The sequence below is a fragment of the Amphiura filiformis genome, chromosome 4 (genome assembly GCF_039555335.1).
Source record: "Amphiura filiformis chromosome 4, Afil_fr2py, whole genome shotgun sequence".
NCBI lineage: Eukaryota > Metazoa > Echinodermata > Ophiuroidea > Amphilepidida > Amphiuridae > Amphiura > Amphiura filiformis.
Window position 1 is genome coordinate 32733737 of NC_092631.1, and position 24681 is coordinate 32758417.

General features: G+C 36.4%; 1 protein-coding gene across 1 annotated transcript; it reads right to left on the bottom strand.

The window, feature by feature from the left end:
* Positions 1–30: 30 nt before the first annotated feature.
* LOC140150128 (uncharacterized) lies at positions 31–13571 on the bottom strand. The gene is made up of 11 exons (XM_072172133.1): positions 12699–13571; positions 10004–10053; positions 7869–8264; positions 6835–6965; positions 5818–6021; positions 5479–5502; positions 5048–5212; positions 2831–2983; positions 2260–2460; positions 1143–1342; positions 31–81 (listed from the first exon to the last, which is right to left on the bottom strand). Exons 1-11 carry the CDS (start codon positions 13116–13118, stop codon positions 31–33), a joined length of 1995 nt encoding a protein of 664 aa, XP_072028234.1. The 5' UTR covers positions 13119–13571.
* Positions 13572–24681: the final 11110 nt, after the last annotated feature.

The following is a 24681-nucleotide window of genomic DNA, read 5'->3' on the forward strand; positions in this document are numbered from 1 at the left end:
AACAAATATAGGGTTGGTTCAAATAAATACTTACTTTTCCGGTGGTTGTGGTTTCTTCTTTTCCGCTGGTTTCTCCTCAACCTAAATCGACAAATTCGTAAGAAATTGATTACTGATGAAATTTCTCAATCGAGGCGTTCCTTGAAAATGTGTGGTTTTAAGAATGCCTTGATTTTTGAAGATTACATTTTGGGGTTTGGGGAAATTATAATAAAGCAATATTGTTGCTCAACAAGTTTAATCTTTGCTAAAAGCACTGAAAAAAATGAGACCTGTTATAATACAATATATAAAAAGGTTTAATTTACTTTTAACATCTATTCTAAAACCGTGTCTTGCAATTTGACATGTCTTCACTCTTCAATAATAAAAAAAAATGCAATAGAATCACGTATCTTGCCTGAAGACACAATCTAGGACACATATTTTGATGGCAGTTTGGATACATTTCCATATTGAGACACAAAGCCACATGTAAGACTATATATACTACAACTTAAAAAAGGCAGATCTCCTTGCTAGACATGTCTAAAATTTAAGACATGTCTTTTGAAAACAGTTTTGAGACACGTCTTGATTTTGTGCGTTTTGGTTGTAGGCCTATGTCTAAATATTCAGCCAATGTGTCTTAAATTGTGTCTTCAGCCAAGGTATAAAGGTAAACGAGTCGAACCTGCATTTAATTACAGGACGGAATGCCCCCGGGGAGTGCCCATATCTCTTTCGTTAGCGATTAGGCCAGATTCCACCATGATCGCCACACCTCCTCAACAGTGAGTCTGTTACTTTCCCAGTATTTAAGAATGTCGGTAACCATGGGTGAAGAGGAGTATTCGAGATAAAGTGCCTTACTCAAGGGCACAACACGATAGTGTCACCGGGGCTCGAACCCACAACCTTTCGATTAATAATAAGTCGGATCCCGTTCAGTCCAGACACGTTTCTTTTATTTCTTTTTAAAACTTAAAAGTTTTCTATTGTTGGGGATATGCCTATTGTAAGACACTTTTGCCAACAGCTTGCCAAGACAATTTTATTTTCGAAAAAGATAACAGGTGTTTAACAACCGTCGCCTGAGAGACTAAACTAAAGCGTGACAAATTAAAAAGTCTTATGTAACAAACACGATGGGCGTCTCTTACCTTCCTTCTCCTTGGTTGCGATGCTATCGGTTCCCTAAGTGACGCTATTTGTTCGAGTGGCTCTCTCTTCTTAGGCACAATAGGTACGGTGGATGGTTTCTTCTTCACCGGAGGAGGGGGTGGTGGAGGAGGCGTCTCTGGTTTTAAACGCTCCTTCCTTTGCGAGAAATTCCAGTCTGATTTGGTTACTTTAGAAGGCCCTGTGTGTGTATCAAGCACGAGTAATTACATCAAATCATCGGGAAAATACCTCACATGCCTTTTGCCAAAGACCTATATATTGCTAGAGGTCTTGCTGTATCAAAATTAATCTTTTATAAATATCCTCATCATTGAGACGAAGAGAGTCTCCCAAGTAAGCCCTAACTTTCTGATCTCTTGGGGTAAAAGTGAGACATCGTCAGATATAAGCTTCACTGATAATTAAATAAAAACTATAGGCCTACGCATGTGCAAAGCAGGCTTTGCCGAACTGATACAAGTCCCTTAATATTCACCTTTTCGGTAAATCCCATAAGCCTTTGCGAGTACACCTGACACCTCGTCATTTGACGATGCGCACATCGTTTATCGAACATCGTTACTGCGCATTGCAAGTCGGCGTGACGTCAAATGACGAATTCTCAGGTGTACTCGCAAAGGCTTATGGGATTTACCGAAAAGGTGAATTGTCAGAAACTGTTCTTTAGCTCTTTCCCTCTCCATGAAATGAACGATGACCCGTTTGCCATACAAGCCAAATCGGATAACCATTTTCAGTCCAGCTTTCCAGAAAGTGACCTTCATCTCTAATGATTCCAGAATGACACCCGTCATAGCAGATTCAACCCATCGTGGAACGTTTTTCAAACAAATTCAGGATACCGGGCGATCATGCATATCACGCTAAAGACGAGGTACAGATGATTGACCGGCAGACTGGATTTGTTGGAAGAGATAGTTACGTGATATTGCCGCCTCATTCTTTGTGGGTAATTTAAGACGGATTTGCTTAAGGAATATGTAGCTATTATCTTGCGGTGACTCTGGGTGGGTTAATAGAAAACCATAGCCATTAGTTGGTCTATATTGTGCATGGGAGCAAAGTCCACTGGGATTTAATCGTAATAATACTCACCTTTCTTGAGCTCAAACTTATCAGGCGCTTTCCAATTATTTTCGCCTCTTTTAATATCCACGTGAGAAGTAGGTGCCTTGTCACTTTTCTTGATTTTGAAGCCACTGGTTTTTGGGATGTTATATGAGCGTTCTTTGCTGAATGGATCTTCCCCTGTCGTTACGCTGCTTTCAATCTTCTTTGGTTTGAATGCTTTTGGTGCTGGAATATTAAAGATTTGAACACAAAAACCAACAACCAATTTTAGTATCAATATAATTCCATTTTCAACAAGAAGTATACTTATTTATAACGGTTTCTAATGAAGGAAGCACACGACCGACGTGCACAAAATCATGAAAATAGGCTGAAAGAACCTGAAACTCAAAAAGAAATAGAAAGATTCGTGCTACGCCGACGATTTTTAGTTGTATGCCTATGCAAATAAAAACAGTCGTTTTCTGTCTTGATTTTGACTGATAACTTTTCAATTACAAAAAATCCGGAAAGTTTATTAATAGGCCTAATATCTAAACAAGAGTTTTAATCAAAAGGTTCGGCGTTCATCCTACAATAAACACTTGATACATACCTTTATATAAGTTTGTTCTTCTTTCTTTCTCCGCCTCTTCCTTCTTTATTATTTCCTCTTCTTTTTGCTTTTCCTTTTCTCTTCGTTCCCTTTCTTTGGCATCTTCTTCCTCCTCCTTAAGTATTTCCAACTCGTCTAATCGCTGTATATCACCTGTAAAAAAAGAGCATGTGGTGAGTGGACCATGGCCCGGAAGAAGGTCATTTTGAATGTTGATTTTTTTTTCTAATAAGGTGCTTAGCAAACACTACTATACGTTATGCTAGGGGCACTGGTGCCGAATGACGGAATGAGGAATGAGTTACTAGTACTACTAGTATCCTAACATATGCACCCATGGCACGAAAGAGAAAATGGTGTTCAGTTTACTTGCCACTTTATTTGCCACTCAGAGGATGATTTAAGGAAGCCCCATCATGCACTGTAAAAGTATCATCACTAGAGTTTCAACTGCCACTTTACTTTTCAAATCCCATTGAACTCTGTGCAAAAGATGTTGTTTTAGAATTGCCCGTGTGTCATTATTACTTGGTCGATTTCAGATCTAAAGTGATGTGCATGAAGGATAATTCACACCTTCTGTAGATAACATAAAATGTGAAATCGACCAACCTTTTGAAGGTGTTTTTATTGTAAATATATCTGTCCAAATTCAAATTTAACCATGCACGTGTGTATGCAGTGGGCGGGCAGTGGTGTCATGTTCACTCACACAGCTGTGCTAACCGCAAGACTTGCTGGGAAGTGCTTTTAAGAGTGGCAAACAGAGGATGATTTAAAAATCATCCTCTGTTTGCCACTCTTCCACGAGATAATCTCAAAACTAGGTTTAGGAGCAGATGGGTGAATACTAAACATTTTTAGCTGCTTGTGACATAATTATATACATTTTTGCTGAACCATGAAATGGTATCAGCCTATATGAGTGAATGTTACTAGCTTACTTACTTACTAGCTTACTAGCTTACTTACTTACTAGCTTACTTACTTACTAGCTTACTAACTGACTAACCATTTGGTCTGAAATGGACATATCTCTAAATGCCACGAAGGTATGACCCCATGAGTGGTGTCATATGAAAGAGGAAAACATAAAGAATATAATAAAAATATTTCCAAACGTCAGAGGTCATCCTGGGGTCACAGGGGTCAAAAAAGGTCATTTTAACCGAAAATGCTCCGATTGAGCTCAAATTTAAATGCAATAATCCTTATGACATTCTAAGCATGTTTAAAACATTTAAACATTTATTTCAGGTCATTAAGGGGTCATAAAGGGGTCAAAGGTCAAGGTTTTCAAAATGCTCCAATTGAGCTGAAATTTAAATGCAATGATCCTTATGACATTGTAAACATTTAAAAATATTTTAAAATTCATTTAAGGTCATTAAGGGGTCATAAAGGGGTCAAAGGTCAAGTTTTTCAAAATGCTCCAATCGAGCTGAAATTTATATGCAATGATCCTTATGACATTCTAAACATTATAAAAACATTTTAAGATTCATTTAAGGTCATTAAGGGGTCATAAAGGGGTCAAAGGTCAAGTTTTCCAAAATGCTCCGATTGAGCTGAAATTTAAACGCAATGATCCTTATGACATTCTAAACATGTTTAAAATATTTTAAAATTCATTTAAGGTCATTAAGGGGGCAATAAAGGGGTCAAATGTCAAGTTTTCAAAATGCTTCAATTGAGCTGAAATTTAAATGCAATGATGACAGTGGTATAGGCCTACCACAATATACTGCCGAAGCCACATGGTTCAGCTATGGTGCGGTTATCGCTCTTGTTCAAACAGTGTATAATCGGATCTCTCGCTAGGAGCTATTTAAAACCAAACAGAACAACACTTTTAATGTGTCATAATGTCCATATGGAGTTTTTCTTAGACTACATCTCTACCAAACGTCTGCGCACGCGCGAACCGGGATAATTTGAATGCTGCCCTGAGATTTGCATTCTATATTAAATCATAAAGAGATATCAGGTGGTAATATTAATAAATGAGAAATAAAAAGTCCTAGTAAATAATAGAATCAATTACAATGTCAAAATCTGTAAAATAACGAGACAATAAACGAATCTGTCTCACATAATTTCAACGTTTGTAAAAATATCACAATAATAGGCCTACTAAAAATGTCCCCTAAAATAGACTCCACCATCAGGTCTACAATGTGGAGCCTCTTAAAAAATGAAAAATAAATCTTCACGAACCTTCTGAGTAAATAGACGTTCCGATTCCCGACGTTGAAGCAGCTTCCGAGTTGTCTACCCCATGGCCACTATGTTTGAAATACTGCAGGTCATCACCAAGAAACTTGCCAGGTTCCGGCACGAATTGACGGAGCATAGGATTGTCTGGTAATAGTTGACGAAGGGCTGAATTGACCGGGAAAAATGAAGTCAATGTTAGTGTAGGAAATCGTATATAGACATGGAAATAATCTTACGCATTGTGCATTGGAACATAAAAACATTCAAATATTATAAACTATATAGCGCACGAGATCAAATTAATGATGCTTAATCGTTATTCTTAATATACATGATATACTGCATGTAAAGAAGAACCATGAATAGCACAATTTAATCATGTTATGTTGATTAAACTTAATACAATATTTAATATAGATGTAATGAATTACCTTGCTGGCATGCGTAACAATGATCTGAAATGATAGAAAATTAATAATATGTTCATTATGTTGGTTAGATAAACAAACGTGTTAATATGTGTTTCAAATTTATGTGTTTGAATGTATTAAAATCATCTGAAATCCTTACTCCACTGGAGGAAAGAGAGCATGGAAATTAGTTATTTGCATAAATAAAGAGCATGATTGTTATATACTTTTCTGGCGCATTTGTTTATAATGATATGTCATACCATCGATTTGAATAATTTGGTGAAATATCACATTTTATGTAAGACACTTGCAACGTAATGTAGTCTTGGCATAACGCATAATACTTCTATTACTGACCTTCGTAGTGTCTTATCTTATTAGCAGCATTTTCCGATTGAGGGTCTTTGAGTAAGTCCATAATCCATTGCGGTAATTTGGGTGGTTTCTGTCTTGGTTTCGTGTGTTGATGAATCGGTACCTCTGGATCAGATATCCTCTCTACACTAAAGAGGACTTCGTCGGCGTTTTTAGCGCCATCTGGAGGGTCTCTGGTTACTGCTCCTGTAAATTAATATGATACAAATGTATGTAAAATTTATAAGCGGTCCACATATTACTTGGAGTGACATTACATGTACTACAAGAAAGGAAATATTTGAACTACTAGTGGCCTTTTTTATGTTTCCTCCACTGAAAATTTCATCAATCTATGCAATAGTCAGGAATACTGAGGTGAAAAATTCTATACACAATTTGGAGACAAAGGGTAAAAACCACAGGAACACATTATAATGGGGTTTGGTGAAGACGACTGATTTAATATTGTTTGGGAATTTCCCAACTCCCGTTTTAAAGTTTGAGTATGTGTGCACCATGCCTGTCGGGGGGATTATGCGTTGACAGTTATCGCTAATTTGAGAAGCGAGTATTCCACAAAGATATTCCGCGACCTGGTAAAATTACATTGGTGCGTATACATCCTATGTTAGATTTGTGACGTGTGTATGTGTTGGGCGTGTAGGGTGGATGCAGTGTGGCGGGGTGTGTTTACGGCGCGGCGTTTGTGGGTAGGGTAGGGTGGGGTGGGTATAGTGGGGTATGGGCTGTTTATGTAGTTAAACTGTATTACCAAATAAGTCAAATACGCATATAAACAGCAGGTATTCATAACTGCCAGAGAAGGTCCACAGTATGTGTGCGTAAGAATGTTGTTTGTGTCTTTGTTTTTCTTTCATTCCTATTATAAAACATTCTAGGGTGCCGTGTAGGGGTTGGTGTGGATGCGGGTGAGGGTGTTTGGGCGGGGGGGGATGTGTAGGTGGAGGGTGTGTAAGGGTGGGTGTATACGCGTAGGGTGGTATCGGATATACTTACCATTTATTGAAGCCGAGTGATGCGATTGGCTAATAGAGTCATAATGGCCGCTGTCATTGGATGAGAACTGGCTCGGTGCAGGCGTGTTTATACCAATCACGGATTTCCCATCGACACTGTTATAATGCAAACTGCAAATCAAAATAATTATTAAAAGTGTGAAGATTTAGATAGCCCCGAAAGATGATGCAAAGGATTTAAAGCATTAAAACGAAATAATATGAAAAGAAAATTATATGGCAAATAAAGATAATTTGTTTCTAAGGATCAATGAACATGGAGCAGAAGCTATGTCAGATTTTCTACTGTTTCGTATAGGCTATGCAGTCGAGTTGGTTTGGGATGTTGTTCTTTTTAAAAGCAATTTTTGTGTCAGTTTTGGAACTCAATTAAGCAAATCGGAAATTGGGGACTTACTTAATTGAGTTTCAAAACTAAAACAAAAATTGCTTTTAAAAACACCAACATCCCAAACAATTACTCGACTGCATTATGTACCGACGAATGGTGCATTACTATAAACTGTCCCAATGTCACAACCCGTGATATCCTTATGAGATTTGCCGAGTGCGGTACTAACGCCCTGGCAAAAAGCGGTTTTGTAAATGCCAAAATGTCTTTAACGTCTACATAATACAAAGGGACGGTTTATGGGCCTATATTCGTTTCGTAAGTATGTGAAAACCACCAGGAATAGTGTTCGTAGGCTTATTTCTCTCTAAATTGATAGAGTCGCCCTCTAGAGTCAGTATAAAACAAAGGAACAGTTTTATTCGTCACTATGAGAAAAGCCGCGTAGTTAAATCAAGAGGTAACTCGTATTCTCGGAATATTCAACTTTGATCAACTCACTCGGCTCCAAGTGAAAATACCGAGAAAAAAGATGAAGATTAGAACCGAAAACAAAATCAAACAATGTCGTGCCGTTTTTTAAGGGTGGATACAAGAATGTACCCAACAATTGAGTTCTCTATATTGAGGGTTTAATCACTTTAATGTAAGGAATACTTTTTAAGAATTAAGATCTTACTTACTGAGGAATTTCACTTATTGCACATCCATGACATACAGTGGCACCAACAGGTATTCCTACCGCTCCCATCATTCCCTCTCCTTCCGCTTCGTCATCGTATAAAGAACCACCTTTGCCACTCTCACTCACAGCCCCTTCATTATCGTCGTACTCATCACCGTCCAAATATAAGTATCCTTTAAAATCATGTAAATGAGTGAGACCTCTGCATCCGTGGCAGAGTTCTGGCAGAGGATGATATGGTTCACGTACGATAGTTCTTGTCATGGATTTAGGGTGAAGAGATGCTGTACCAACGAATGGTAGATATACTGGCTGGGATGACGTCACGATGTTTTTACTGAGTTTTGTCGAAGGGAAGTTTGTGGACATATCAGAAAATGCATTCTGATATAAACTGTGAAAAAAAGTACCGCAAATATATGTAATGTGAATGTTAATATTGCTTATAGGCTACGTATTAAAGAGCGTGGCAAATTCGATTTTCCTTATGGAGGGCACTGAATCCGGGTTAAATATTAGTTGAGCCACGAGAGTGGCCCGTCTTGAGGTAGGCACCGGGGGTAGGCACGATAAAGCTGATGGGCCCGTGTAAAGAGGTGACCATGATTTTGTGCGTGACGTGTGTTTATCGGCAAGATGTGGTGACCCCAACAAAACAGCAATTTAAAACGGAATGAACATTTGTATATAGAATTTGTAATGTTGCGAGAACCCATTTACGAACCTACATGTATACACCATCCCAAGTAGGCCTACATGCAGTGGCGTCATAGGGGTGCGATTTGAAAATATAGCATTTAGAAAAAATCCCATAGGAAAATGACCAAAAACAGCTTGTGCACCCCCCATGCCCGGTGCACCCCCCCATCATGGTCGGTCCCCTCAAGTATAGCCCCAGACAATCGCGCAAGAATGAAATATATACATTTACAAAAAAGACCTTTCCACCTCTGTTTATGTTGCTGAATGCTGATCATACTAATGTTATACAAACGTGAGTGATGGATATTCAATTAAACAGCCCTCTGGCAATATATAAATAATATTCAATCCTCAAATGAAATTAATCATTTATCATTATAACACAACATATGTGTTGAACCTCAATCTGCTATTTCGTCAATATAACATGATATATGCAATGATAGAATAGATGACGCGTGTTCCGATAACGCGATATTCTAATAGAGGATCAAAATAATTTATAAATGCCGTGCTCGGATTTCCAGAGTATAAATGGACGAAACTTAAAAAGCTGGAATTCCTATGAAATCTTGTAATATTTCGAATTATTTCGTGGAGTTGTCACGGAAATGGGCAAAAAAGAGTTTAATTTCCGACATCTTCTATGGAAAAATCTCTAAGTAAACAAAAAGTTACAAATTTCCACTTCTGTTATACAATTGTGAAAAATCTGTAATTCCAATATCCTCTAGTATGGATTTTTTTTCTTCTTCTTCTTTCTTTTTGGTAGCCAGTTCTCGCACATCCACGCATTTCTATGTACAGTGCACATGGGAGTCAATCCTAAGGGACGTGTCCCCCTGTCCCACCTTTCGGCAAAAGATGACCATTTTTTGATATCCGCGCGTTCGTATGTGATAGCTTGTGCGAGGAACACATACGTTGTGTAATTCAGTGCATTTTCCAGTGTTGTGGTCCTCGAGTACTGTCCTTGGCCTCGAGGACTCCTCGAGGACAGTTTTGAAGTCCTTGGTCCTCGGACATGTAGTCCTTGGCCTCGGAAGTGTAGTCCTTGGCCTTGGCCTTGGCCTCGGACATGAGGTCCTCGACTACAACACTGGCATTTTCCAATGCACCCAGAATATGGAAAACGCGCGCTACCACCAAATTTGTTGCAATTGTACCATAACACTTGACTGTCAAAATTAATATGAAATCAAATCAAATGTTGATGGTGAAAAAAGACCCATAGTTTGTTCTTTTCAGTAACCTTTTGTCAATTTAGGCTGATTGCCCCCCCATATTTCAAGAGGGATTAGCTCGGATTGACGCAAATGACAGTGCATATATAATGTTATTTTTTAGAATTTTAGGTGCATATTGCACTCTAGTCTATATCTTTAATTGTCATATGTTTGTATTAGCTTCTAGGATTAATGTATAACTTACGTTGGAATAGGAATTGGTGGCAAGATATACTCTGGCTCTGATGATTTCTCCTGGAATAAAATGGGGGAAAGTTCAATGTTATCTTATTCATCCGTAAACTATAACCAAAGCATTATATCGACATCTGTGGAAAAAAGATCTTTTTTATCAATTTCTCATCCTAATTTGATGAAATAGTGATGAGCGTAATGTATTATGTCCTTCTCCAATGGTTTCCAATACGTTACAGGTCCCTTATAGTTTTATGCAATTATTCTTGATAACTTTTGTTTCATAAGGATTTCTTTCCCTGTCCCTGATATGACCATTTTACCAGTTTTTCATACAGCCAAGGGCTATGACTCAGATAAGGAATGAGGTAACTTTGTACAGTCCCGCTTTCCAGAAAGTGACATTTGCCTCAGGCAATTGGTTGTCAAATGTTGACATGACAACAGGTGTCATGAGTCTCATGACGGAAGCAGGTATTGGCCATAGTATGGTCAAAATGGTTGATTCTGTGTAAAATTCATACCAATGTATTTTTCTCATTTACCCAAAAACAAGTGTTTATATTTAAACACCATATTGTGTTTATTAGAGCAACACTTAATAAACACATAATTCATGTTAATGGTCTAACACTAATGTTAATGGTTCTAACACGAATGTTCATAAATTAACACTTGGTGTTATATTACAAACATTAATGTTTGTAATATAACACCAAGTGTTAATTTATGAACATTAGTGTTAGAACATTAACATGAATTATGTGTTTATTAAGTGTTGCTCTAATAAACACAATATGGTATTTAAATATAAACACTTGTTTTTGCAGTGTATCTCCGATGTACCGTTCTTGAGTTATAGACATAAAGGTCAAATGTCAAATTTTAGTCTCCACCGTTGTCCACAGGCGTTAAAAATAACAAATGCTCCGATTTTGATTAAAGTGGTCTCAAATTATTCTGCTTGGAACAACATTTTAAACAAAGAATAGTTTGCCATTTCTCAAGTATTTTGTTACCTGTTGGTCGGTTTTACAAAATAGGTCAAGGTTAACATGGTTCAATGGGCTTTGGCTCTTTTGCCCTGTTACTCAGACACTGCAGTTCATAAATTCAATGGCTAAAATTGTAAAAAAATTGCAGAGACACTATAATAACAAGGGAATCCTGGAGTTATTTGAAAACGGTTATTAATTGTCGGGTGCCAGTATGCAGTATAAGCCTACTGGTTCTGATACCGATGGTAAATTGCAGCCTGTTTAAGGTTGTATTCGTATTTAGATAATATTATTTAATGCCTGATAAAGTAAAGTTACAAACCAAATACAATAAACCAAATACAAAAGAATTGGTTAATTATGTGTACCACTTTAATTAAAGTACAGTAACACATGGACACTGTTATGAACTGCATGCATAACTGAAAATGATACACAAATATTACAGTGTCTAAATATTTGAGCAGGCAATTAAATATCTTAATGATTTATAAAGCTATGCGTTTTCTGTCTCTTAGTTCCATTTTGAAAAGGTAACGATCGCGATCGCAAAACCGAAAATCGCGATGACCATGATGACATTTTGTATTTTGATAATATATCTGTGAGAGAAAATGGAAAAGAAACTTTTGGAACTCCCTGGACGTATATTTACGCAGTCATTAGGCCTAGATGAATTTTTGTTGTCTTTGTTGGTTCTGCCCTGTATTTGCTCCCTGGGTTTTGTGCTCTTTTATATAATTCATTTTTACTAACAGCTTCCTTTGATCTTGTTTAGCTTGTTGGGCTGAGCTCTATATATAATTTTCCATTTAAAATCCACACTACCCTTGTGATAGGTTTCGGAAATATCTTTCACAGGAGGAGTATGATTTTTAAAGGGAATGGACACATTAGGAAGCTCCATTTGAATTTCATACACCCTCTGAGAAAGATTCAACCTGATTTTTCCAGGGTGCGTTTCAAATAGAGTTGGTTGTATGCTAATTCCATTTGAAATATTCCCCCTTTGGAAGTTATTTCCAAAATCTTCCACAGAGGTGCACAGGTGAGTATGATATCTGAGACTATTATACCTGAGACTATATATATAATATAGGTATAATAGTCTCAGATGATATAAAATGGGATTAGCAAAATACCTGGCTCATATCTTTCTATCATTCTTGTTATTTCACTTGAGTTTTGGATTTAAACTGCTACTGAAAATAAAATTATTTCGGTTTTCTGTCATTTTGGTAAAATGTGAAATGTTTAAAAGAAAAGTCAGATAGAGAAGCTTATAGGCTACTCTTGTCCTGAACAACTGAAATTTCTTTTAGAATTACTGAAGTATTTTCTTTTTTGTCCTTTTATAGCCTTTTTATGAGTGTAATGCTATTATTATCAACCTGGAAGCGTCATTTAAAGAAAGATCATACATGTAAGGATCACTGCAAGTGGAAACTTCGATCTCCAATCTCCAAAAAACACTGGATACAAATTCAGTTCGAGGGTCTCCAATTTCAGTGTAAGAACTTTCAAGTGTGAGTATGTTCTTAACAAGTATACGGGGGTTTAGTCCAATTGTCGCATGCGCATCGGTGATCTTTTTCAAGCTTTATACAGTCGGTTTGCTGATCCATTTTGATGTCGTTTAATAATTATATGTATTAAGAAATTACAAATAAATTAGTATCAAAAATATTTCCTTGTCATATATCTTACCTTAACGGCTTTTGGATATGTATCACGTCTTTTATGTTTCCCTCGTCTCCGCCTCTTGCCTATTCTATCATCATACACAGGTACAATACGAGAAAAATCAGGTCTTGATGGAACAGGCGCATGAGGTAGTCTCCATTCCTCCTGTTCTCTCGGAAGAGACCCACCAGCCAACCTCTCCTGTGCTCTCAACAAAGCCTGCTGGAATGAGTTGTCTAACCATCGAGTTTGAATCTTTCCTGGTTTATACGTGCCGTCTTTTAAAGTAATTACAGTTGGTAGTCGATCTTGTGGAAGCTTCGAGTTTGATGTATCTACATCTTGTTCGCTGGATGCTCCCGATGCTGGCGGGGCAAGGATTCGGTCTGGATCTCCTGGTGGATATGTGAAGACTATAGGTTTGTTAATCAAATGCACGGCCATTATATCCACATTCTGGCTATATAAATCCCGTGGCTCTTAGATAAAAATTACTATCAAAATATAAATCTGCATGTCACTGGCCTACGTCTTCCGTATCCAAATCAGACAAGTACGTCAATGATATATCATGTCTCCGCAATCAAACGAAAAATAATTATATGCTCCATTTTAGGCCTATAAGAAAGGCACTACTGGCATGACTTGAAGTTGGTATCGCTGCACTCAAGTTGTATATTTTCCCAGTGTTATTAGAGTAGATTGTTGTGTATTCCTCTACTCTTTTTAACTTCATGTTCCAGTTTCATGTTTAATTAAACTTTTCCTAAACAGAACGGTAACTTAATTCTGTGCAATGTTAATCATGGCTGCTATTATTTACATGCGTTGTACAGAATTCATGTAAATCGATAGTTATCTATAGTAATATGACGCTCTGTGCGTTACTAACCAATACTTTATACGTAGAGATATCATTAATCATTAAATCGATCTCATCCTCCACGTCGCATGTTGGTATAGGCTGTGTTGTATAAATGGTTTAATCAAACTGTGGCATTCATGATGAGAGTATAATGACGAGTTATTGAACCAGACATAAAGGAAAACATGCAATTACAATTGAAATCGTTTTATATACATTTGATAACAAGTATGTAAGAAGAAATGCAAATAACCTTGTGCACTATTTTCGGAGTGCTTGGAAGGACTGCAAATATGACAAACATAACCAGGCTACTTGGAGAGCAGGATAAGAAAACATGTTGTTACTGATCTTTAGATATATAAATATTGAAATTATGGGACTTAAGTAATTGACTAGGCCTAAATAAAACATGGGATAAATACGCTTGACTGGGACAAATAATTGACTAACCAAATAAAATGAATATGTCGTGGCAGTAAGTTTTTTGTTCAAAAGCAAGTTCCGCGACACTTTTTAAACCTATTAATCATACCAAACTCGTTCCAACTGTTTGTATCGGTCAACTATATTTTCTCAGTTTCCATCAGACCCAGGGGTTTTTATGCTCAAAATCTGAATTCTCTCAAAAAACTTCATATCTTTGCTCTTCGTCAGTTTAATGCCACAGAATTTTCAAGACCGTTTTTCAACATGCTAATGTGAAGTTGTTGATGTAAAGACAATCATTAGGGCCTATTTACTTTTTTTAGGTTTTAACATTTCCTTTTTTGCATCTTTGTTATATTTTAAGTTTTAACATCGAATGTGAAACGTAAATTGAAACAAACGAGCATTTGAGGTGTCGAGAAACTCTCATTATTGCAGTCTAGTTTCAATGATACATTTTTGTTCATCTTGAAAATATAAATCAATTCACGAATATCTTTCGTTTTGGGATCAATGTATTCTTCCCCTTGACCACGGCATAATAATAATAATAATATTTTTACTGAATTGAAAAAAGACATGACCGCTGATCTAAAATAGGTCACTTTACTTTACCCTATGAGGAAACGATAAACGGAAATCTGCGACGCAAATCGACATGTCATTTGTATGAGCCCGTGTTCACCAGACATAAATATCTAATGATGTCTAAACACCTGCTTTCAAATCTCGTAATGGGCGATTCCAGTTGAAATACATGCCCCCTATGGAAGACACAACCTTAATCTTCTACAAGGTGTGTGAATTTCAAATGGGGTTACTTTTGTAGGAGATTAAGGTCATGTCTTCCATGGGGGTTGTATGGATCTTCCATGGGGGTTGTATGGATCAACTGGGATAGCTCAAATCTGCATTCTGTGATGAGGTGATGATAGTGATGGGAGTATGGGACAGCATTGTTTAAAGACCGATAATTTTAAGACGTCATTTGCGTGAAAACATTGAGATGGTCTCAGCATTGATTAATCAATTTGATTACGAATCTGTCCATTAACCATTGTTAACATTCCTGTCTTATATTGGATAAAAGGCTGAAAACAATTCACATTATCACTTCGTCATGATTGTTTCTTTGTAAAGAACGAATAGGAAAGGAGGAACAGTTAACCAACAAGTAGCTTTACATCTGTTTGTTCAAAATGTAAAGGCGGTTCGGAGGGAGCATGACCTAGCTGTCTCTGCACTCAAATCCAGGACTCAAATATTGAAACAAATAAAGCTGACACACAAGAAGAATGGTATGGTTTCTATAACGGAGATCCCAAGGCTTGATATAAGAGGAGTCATTTCCACCCCCATGTGCATGATTTTTCTCGGGAGGGGTAAAATTTTTGTTACGCCCCTGAGTAGACCTATGTAAATTATTGATTTATCTCCAACACATAAAAATAATCACTCTATCCAGGCCAAAGTATTCCATTATATCATTGGGTAATGACAATATGTTTTATTACATACGTTATCAATCATATCAATCAGTATTGATGGTCAGTCTCCTGAGTTCAGTATATAACATTGTTGACCTACATTAGCAGGAGATAATATACAGGCATTTCAATAATATAGTACACAAAGGTTAACATCTTAACTAATATCTTAACTTGGTTTTAAAATATATCTTAACTTGGTTTTAAAATATATCTTAACTTGGTTTTAAAATATATCTTAACTTAGTTTTGAAATATATCTTAACTTGTTTTAACATGTCCTCTACATCGGGACTAGGTTGTTGGGGTTTCTACATCTGTGTTTATTTAACTTATATTGTTTTTGCTGTGTTCTCTATTCTATTGAGTTGCACTAGAGTAAAACCAAGTTATCTTCCTAAACTAAGGTTCTTCACTGAGTTTTAATTCAGTTCCAATCTGAACTAGGTTGATTGTTAACATTAGATTTAATTCAGTTGAACTGGATTAAAACCATATTTTCCACTATAACTAAGTTAACCTCTGGTGTAAATCAGTTTAACTCAAAAATAAACTAAAGCGAAAATATCCATTCTGTACTAAGTTTACCACTGGTTTAGTTCAGTTGAACTGAAAGTAAACCCAAGTTAACTAACCTTAACTAAGTTAACAATGAAGATATCACCACATTATGATCATATATTATAAACCAAGTTTACATATCACAAAAAATGGCTAAGCACAAAATCTGGCCACTTAACAATCATCAAAACAGTGTGTAACAATAAACACCGGGATTGCCAAAATTTACCAAAAATTACAATAATTTTATACAATTGTATGAAACTAGTGGTCATGGTACAATCTTATTTATAATTCAAACAGTTTCTCATCCACCAGGGGGCACTGTTTAGTGACCCCTTATGATCATAAATCAACCATGCTAAAACACACACCAACTTATTCATGTACCAACAGAGCCTGGCAACAGAGCCTTATATTTCAGAATATTTTCCCCATGAGCACTATACCGGCTACATTATCAGCATAACTATTTTGATTTGTTAATAAAGAGGACTGTATCATGTATTGAGCCAATCACAGATATGCTTAGATAATCTGCAGAGCGTACAGGGATTAAGCTTAAAATTGCCAAGAGATCTAAAAGCTATATTCTGATTGGTTACTCAGATGATGATATCAAGTAATAACCAATCAGGGACACTGTGAGAAAGCAGAAGTATTCATGGGGTTAAAATATCTTTTCAAAGCAATACAAATCTCTCGCCAGCTCCTGTATTTTCAAACATGTTTAATTTCTTTTCCCACCGACTTATGAGTTTGGCATAATGCCTAATAGCGATTTGTCGCTTTGTTAAATTCATGCATTAATGCTCTTAAATTAGATGGCAGGGAATCAGAGAGATAAAAGCGAAAGAAAGCCTGAGGGCAGTATATCAACAATTATTATTTACCCGTGAAATTAATTTATTCAGCGCGATAAATGAGCCAAAGATTGCGGCATACAGGGTTAGCTTGCATTGCTGCTCCATCTGATCCCTCATATTCAAGAGATTCCATGCGTAACATGAATTTAACCAAGACGAATCGTTATTTGGTATTCTGCCAAACTCACAACAATGTAGTGTCTATACAACACTGATAACACCTTACCTTGAATTCATATTAGGCCAGTAGATAGGTCAATGCTTTGCATGCATTTTGCCATTGCCACAAACAAATGCATTTTTCTGCTGCAGCAAATGTGTGACAGTACAGTGACAAAGTGCCAAGAAGGCCAAACGACGACGCAAAATCATTTGAGCACAAATGAGCAAAGGAGAAAAGATAATTGCAGTGCAGAACAAAGCGTTTGTTGCAGTGGAAAAAATCATGCAAATACTACTATAATGTGGTCCTTAATAATCAGGGTGAAGTAAGGTTAACCAGGATTCAAATATCTATCATCTGGGTTAACCAGGATTACATCACCTATCACCTTGGGATAACCATGATTAAAAACACATATCATCTGGGTTAACCCGGATCAAAACACTTCGCATAAGTATACATACCATTGGGATATGTACAAGGCCAATTCAAATATTGTTCATGATTCAATAGAACCATTTTCAAGTTTTGGCTTTTAAAAAGAGCCAAACTATTTGGAGTAGTTCAGAGCAAAATGTGTCCATCTGAATTCTACCTTGCTACTATTATACTTTCTGTTGCCATGGTATTCCATTAACCAACCACCTTAATTATACAGCATAGAAATAGATGACATCACATTTTTGCAATTGAAGGTAAATTCCACATCTTAGAACCTGTCCTTTGAAAGTAGACGCACATTGTTTTTTAAGAAGCATATTCAGCTAAAGAATCATCTTTTCAGCAAAACACACACTTTCTGATTTCAAAATCACTGGGTAAATAACATACCACAACAAAAGGCACTCCAATATTAGAGAAGTGTAAAAAATAAACCAAATTTGCCATTTTTGCAGTTCCTTTTGTTATAGTATGTTACCAGCCTGTACTCTTCAGTTTGATGTCATGTGATAGATCAGTCCTCATGAATATTCATAAGCAGTAGCTACATAGAAATCATGGGAACTTAAGATTACATCATTGTCATCTCTAGTTTATTGACCTCGCCAATTAAATCTCCAAAATTAACAAAACAAACAACAAAAATTGACAACTAGGCATGAAAGTTATATTTGTGCTTTTTAGACAGTACTTTTGGCCACAAAACCTTTCTTTTTTCCTTCAGCAGTTCTCAGCTGCTCTGAGAGAACACACATATATCGCCATGGTAACTGTTACCATGGTTATGTGACATGGTATACAACCTGTCAGTTACACTAAAGCAGGAATGGTCTGGTGGTATAGAATACACACAGGAACTGAACAACAACTAATTTTCATAATATTTTTGTATGTAAACTATATCATATATACACTTAGGTAGACTTTTTATATGCCACAATTGTATATACAATTATGTGTTATTACAACAATGCAAAATGCACATATTCAAATTTGGATAACTGAGTATTTATCAGGCTTGGGGTGAATTTTACAAACATTTATGATGCAATAGTTATTATGGGTTGGCTGCATAAACCATGCCATGCATCATAAGTAACATGACTATAGATGTATACAGAAACCCATCTTAAAGTTACACTGGTTATAACCTGCTTGTAACTTTACATAAAATAAAAACCCATAGTAAAGTTACACTGGTTATATAGCCTGCTTGTAACTTAACATATAATAGAATCCCATTGTAAAGTTACACTGAGGTATTGGCTATGTCAGTAGCAGAGCTACTGAAACATACAATAGAAACCCATTCTAAAGTTACACTGATTATAGCCTGCTTGTAACTTTACATGAAATAGAAACCCATCTTAAAGTTACCATGGTAGCAGACAATTTGTAACTTTACAATAAGTTACTAAATATATAACAGATCTTAGTGACAATCACCCCATAACATCAACTGTTCCATTTATTCAACAGCAGGCAAATATATCATTAAAATCCTTTGCTGCAAAGTCAAACAGAAAATAAAGACATTTAAATTTACCCTTCTTTTAAACAAAATCCTGACACATTCTTTTTATGTGCAGGTATATATCAAATTCATGTTGTAGAATATGCAATCACAATAATTATGAAACATGTTAAAAAGTTGAAATGACTACAGGCTGTATCAAAATGATTGGCACCCATCAGTTTTGATGTGTATTGTTTATTGAAAAGCTTGATTCTTACAAATGCAAAATATAATCCTCTTGAAATGACCAAAATGTATAGTTCTATGTCCTTTTATTATATGAATGTACATTGTACAAATGATGTGGATCTTTTGTTGCATTTTGATGTGGCAGTCTTCTCTGTGACCACCCCCCTCAAAAAAAAACCTGATGGGTACCAACTTATTTTAAAACAACCAGTATAAATGATGGACCCTTTCCAATAGATATCTGAAGGGTATCAAAAGTTTTTAAAATGCCAGAAGTGAAAGAGCTATATCAATGAAATTTTGTCAGTGCAATCACTGGTCCTTATGTACATTATGGTCCAAAAATGGTCTCATAGGTATGTTTACTTTTTTACAGGTGGCACTAGATGCCAATAACCTGCTGCCCCAGTTACTGCGCATAAACTGCAAGATTGAGAAAATTGAGGCAAGCAGCATTATTAAGATCCTGCTTTTGAAGGGTTGCAGTGCCTAGAAAATTGATGATGAAATGAAAGTTATCTTCGGTGGTGATTGTGATATATGTCACTGTCGCTTTTTGGAAAAGGAATTGTTATTTCATCACAGATTTTCTGGGCACTGTAACCCTTAAAATGGAACTTAATCATGCTGCATGCCTCAATTTTCTCCATTTTGCTGGTTATACGGTTACATAGGCAGGTAGTGACATCTAGCTCCTGTAAAAAAAGGAAACATACTTATGAGACCATTTTTGCACCATAGTGTACATAGGGACCAGTGATTGCACTGACAAAATTTCATTGATATAGCTCTTTCACTTCTGGGCGATTTCTAAAACTTTTTGATACCCCCTCGTATGTCAAGCCGATATATGCATTAGCAAGTCCAAATATCTATTGGCACCTGTAGGAACAGCCTACATCCCACAGAATTATGGCACTTAGGATTTTTATTTCTTTTAATTCTCTTTCGTGCCTTAATTACCCATTCAGGAATAAGTCAATAATTACAATCCAGCTTGATATGTATTTTGTTTTAAATCTAGAAGTAAAAAGGAAATTGGCCATACCATTTTCCACCCTGATGTGGCAGTGATGTCAGTGCGCATTTCACTGGGCGCAGCTACAAATCGCTAGTATTCACTCAAAGTATACACACGCACGCGAGAAACAGCTACCTCAACAATTTGATGTCACTGCCCCATCCGGGTGAAATGGTTTATCAGATTTGCAATGTGTTTATTCGGACACAATATTTTCAATAAGGTACACTTGTTGGAACTTGCTCTTTTGTGGCAAAAATGTGTATCACATTCTCATTCTGATAAAAATTTGTGTCGTTAAAAACCTTCATTGTATCATGTTCAAAATCGCTTTTTCATCTCTTGCATTCTTCCCCTGAAATCAGGGTTGCCAAAGGCATCACCAAAAATAGCCCACTTTTCTCTTAACCACTACTTTTAATGGCACATCAAACTACTGAAAGTTGCCGGAGCCATTACCAAAAAGTATAGTAGCCCAACTTTGATCTAAACCATTGTTTTCTATAAGAAATGTGGCCAAAAGAAACATTGAAAAACTTCAAAAAGTAGCCCAATTGGGCTTCTAAATCATAGGTTTGGTAGTCTGCTTGAGATTTCTTTGTTGGATCCATGTATGAGTGAAACATACCAACATGAAAGCACTACGATAGCACAATCTGTAAGGTCCCAGTTCTCTGACCCCCAATACACTGATACACTCATAAAATGACCCCTGATGTATTGGGTACTAAAAATCATACCCCACAGGATAAAGTCTGATTTTGAGCCATGAGTGTTGAGTTGGGGTTATTAACTATACCACTAGAAATGAGGCTATATTTTGGCTTGAGGAAGTATGGTGCATTCTAAAGAAGTTACCGTGAATCCAACACAACATTTTTGCCACAAATTAGCTACACTGCATATTTTTGAAGAGGAATTCTTAAAACCTGTTATAAAGAGGATGGAATAGTGACTCCAATAGAGGCCGTCAGCGTGACGTCATATGCCGCCATCTTGTGGGTACACGCTGTGATGGTCGTTCGATCTCCATGCGTGAAGAGCAAAATCACCGCGTTGCAAGCTGCGCCCTGCGCGTAGTGTCCGACGCATGAACACACAGATCATTTTTACCCACAAGATGGCGAAAGGCTGACGGCCTCTATACTAACATCATAGAACACTGACACAGTATAAAATATATAAAGTTTACAATGTTTACAGACTCTCATCATTTTTCCACATATTTCTAATAGTGCTTTATCTTCCTGTCATAAACCTTTGAACCCATAGATTACCAACTTACACATCGCGCTTTAACAGGCAAAATCCCTGTACATTGTATGCAACGATGCTGGACTTTGCCACTTGGTGCATTGTCCTGTTTATTATTAGTCTATGCTTTCAACATACAAGCCCTGGTTATCATTAATAAAATAAAAGAACTAAAGCTCTGTAAATATGACATATCTGGCTTTCCTTCAAAGTAAAATGTAATAACTGCAAAATATTACAGAACAAATACTACCTATTTACTTGCAGACATGATTCTATTTAAAGGAGTATTTCGTGATCCTAGCATCCTCTTTGTATGACATTTTTCAGTAGATGTACACAAAAAAATCTTATTCCCAAAATTTCAGTTGATTCTGGTTTTACTTTTGGGAGCAATATGATGTGTATTATACTGTTCCATAGATAATGTGTTAAAATTTCATTCTGGTGTACCGTCATTCAAATTTCACGATATTTTTGCTAAACACATAAATCTGCAAGAAATTATTTGTACATAAACATTATGTAGTCAGAGGTTTCCATTGGTATAAAAATCTCAACTTTTTTTAGGAAAGTGGGGGGATGATGCTGTGAATCACAAAATGCCCTTTTAAATGAAGTCTACTTCCACAGTCATGCATATTGACCTTTTTTCTGTGATGTCAGCCCCACTATCGATTACCGATGTAGGCCCCCCCCCCCCCCCCATTCCTCTGGCTCAAAACACTGGAACAACATTGACAACTTACAATGATTATCATTCTTTGGGCCTATTTCAGACAAGCCTGTTTCAGATCCATTTTACAATTCAAATTTGATAATGCATTTGTTCCGATAAAGTCATTCTGTGAGCTGATCAGCAAGACAACTTTGCTGCCTTGAAATTTTTCCCTGTACGCAACTGACTTGGGTACGATGGAATCCATAGCTGATCTTTATACTACATGTAGCCTGAGACAGGTTTACATTTTATCAACTGCTTTTGCCTTTATAACTTCAATTTCAGATCAGAGCTCTAAACCACAATTTTTGTGTAGCAGTGATGAACAAATTATGTAAGAAGTCTACTTAGGACTTTTACAATGTGACCTCTCTGATCCACTCAAGGCAAAAGTTGCCAATTGTGAAATAATTTTAGTATTGCTCAAATCTGATGTTTTGATTTCAACGTTTTCTATTGTAATTGCTTTTCATTTTTATTAAAATTCTAAATTGCGTCATGTTACACTAAGTTATACTGGCCACAACTCCCCCATAACTGGTTTGATATCACTCCTCCATTCGTAGCCTCAAAAACAGAGAAGCTAGGGGAATCCGGACTTCCTATACCATGTTACAAGTCAGGATGTACGTACTGATATTACAAAAAGTATACATAAAAAGGAATAAAACATATTTTCCATTTCACCAAAAGCGTGCTGATCTTTATTGTATTGAAGTATAAACGTTATTGTCAGGTAGAATTATATCCAACTGTCCATGCTTGGATCAGAGTCAAGTCATAATCACCATAGTACATCAGGTGATGTCAAGTCATAGCATGGGCATCAATTCAGGGGGGGGGGAGTGCCTTTCGGCAAAATTACCCATTTTTTGTTTTTTACATCCACTTTTTAACATTTTTGGCCAGTTGTTCCCCCCACATTTCAAGCCGGATTGGCGCTAATGAGTCATTGTAACATAACCTTTTCTTTTCAATAGTACACATCATAAAATTGCTTCAGATTGACCATGCTGGCACCAGAGTCATGCTGCTGTCACAAACTAAACTCATCCGCTGGCTTGTGCCTAAACATGAACCAAGGTTCTGTCCCAGTACCTTGTTCTCGTTGGGCTTTGGATATGATTCCATGAAACTTATCTGACGTAAAAGGTGACAGTGTAAACTTCTTTGCTTTAGTGCATTCGGGCAATATTTTTAAATAATAAAAAATTATAATTACATCAATTAATAAAATAATTAACTTTACTATTATTTGTATAATCTATGTAAACAATACAACACTATTTTACATGATTGTCATAGAATTAGACCACAGAAGTTGGATATCCTCCACATTGGATTATGTTATTGTGGAGGTAAACATTCTCCCCCTCCATAAGTAACATGCATTAATTTAATAAATACCCCAATGCTTTTTTTTTAACTGAACTGTTCCATATATACTGAAAATACCATACAGACATCCATTATTTTGAAACTCACAAATCCTTCTACAACTAATCATGTAACCTGCCAAATTATAGTGAAAAAACCTTTAATCAGTAGATTTTTTTAAAAACTCATCAGTTTTAACATCATCAAATCGAAATAATTTGCCATTTACCTCAAGTTTTGTAAGTTTTCACAGCGATATTAATTATGTGCTTCCATTGTTATTGACACAGGTTATGCAAGAAATCCTTTTTGTGTATGGAGCACTGCAGTTGACTGTCAGACAGTACCAGTGATGTTTTAAATGGGAAGTGTAATTCTTAAGAAAAAAACCCTTTTACAAATGCCCTCTTTTGGAAACTGCAATACCCTGGGGGATTTATTTGGGTAAATAACTACAGTTCTAACAATGGGAGTCCCAACTTCTTTGGGCTAATTCTCTAAATACTTGATTCCATCTTGAGTTTGGTAGTGACGTAGATGCGCATTTTACTGTTAGCAGTATCAAATTGTGTGTGTGAACCTAATCCCGCAGAGCGTACACGTACGAGGGCACTTGTTGGCAAGTTTGTGGTGCAAACCTGTAAAGGTACGAACGTCACTATCAAACTTGAGAAGGAAACTAAGTATTGTGTTTGATATCGGAAAATATAAGTAGAATGCACCATATAGCTTAGCTTTACTAGTAGCAAACAAAATATCATTTTACAATATTATAATACACAAAATCTACAACTCAATAAACATATATATATATATATCTACTCTATACATACTTATAGAAAGTACGGAGGTCTTTTCAGAACAAAATTCAACACGATTTAGCTCAGACACTTGGGGCAATTTGATAATGTAAAGAGAATTTGATACACTACAGGTCAAGATGGATATTTGTCATTTGGAAAATAAATTTGAGTTTAATCTGAAAAGTCAAGAAGTGATCTGGGAAGCAATAACACTAAATAGAAAAAATGTCACCAACTGTCAGGTATATGGGCACATTACACCAAATCACTGTGCGAAAGGTGCAATGGTGATGAGTTCCAGTTAAAAGTATATA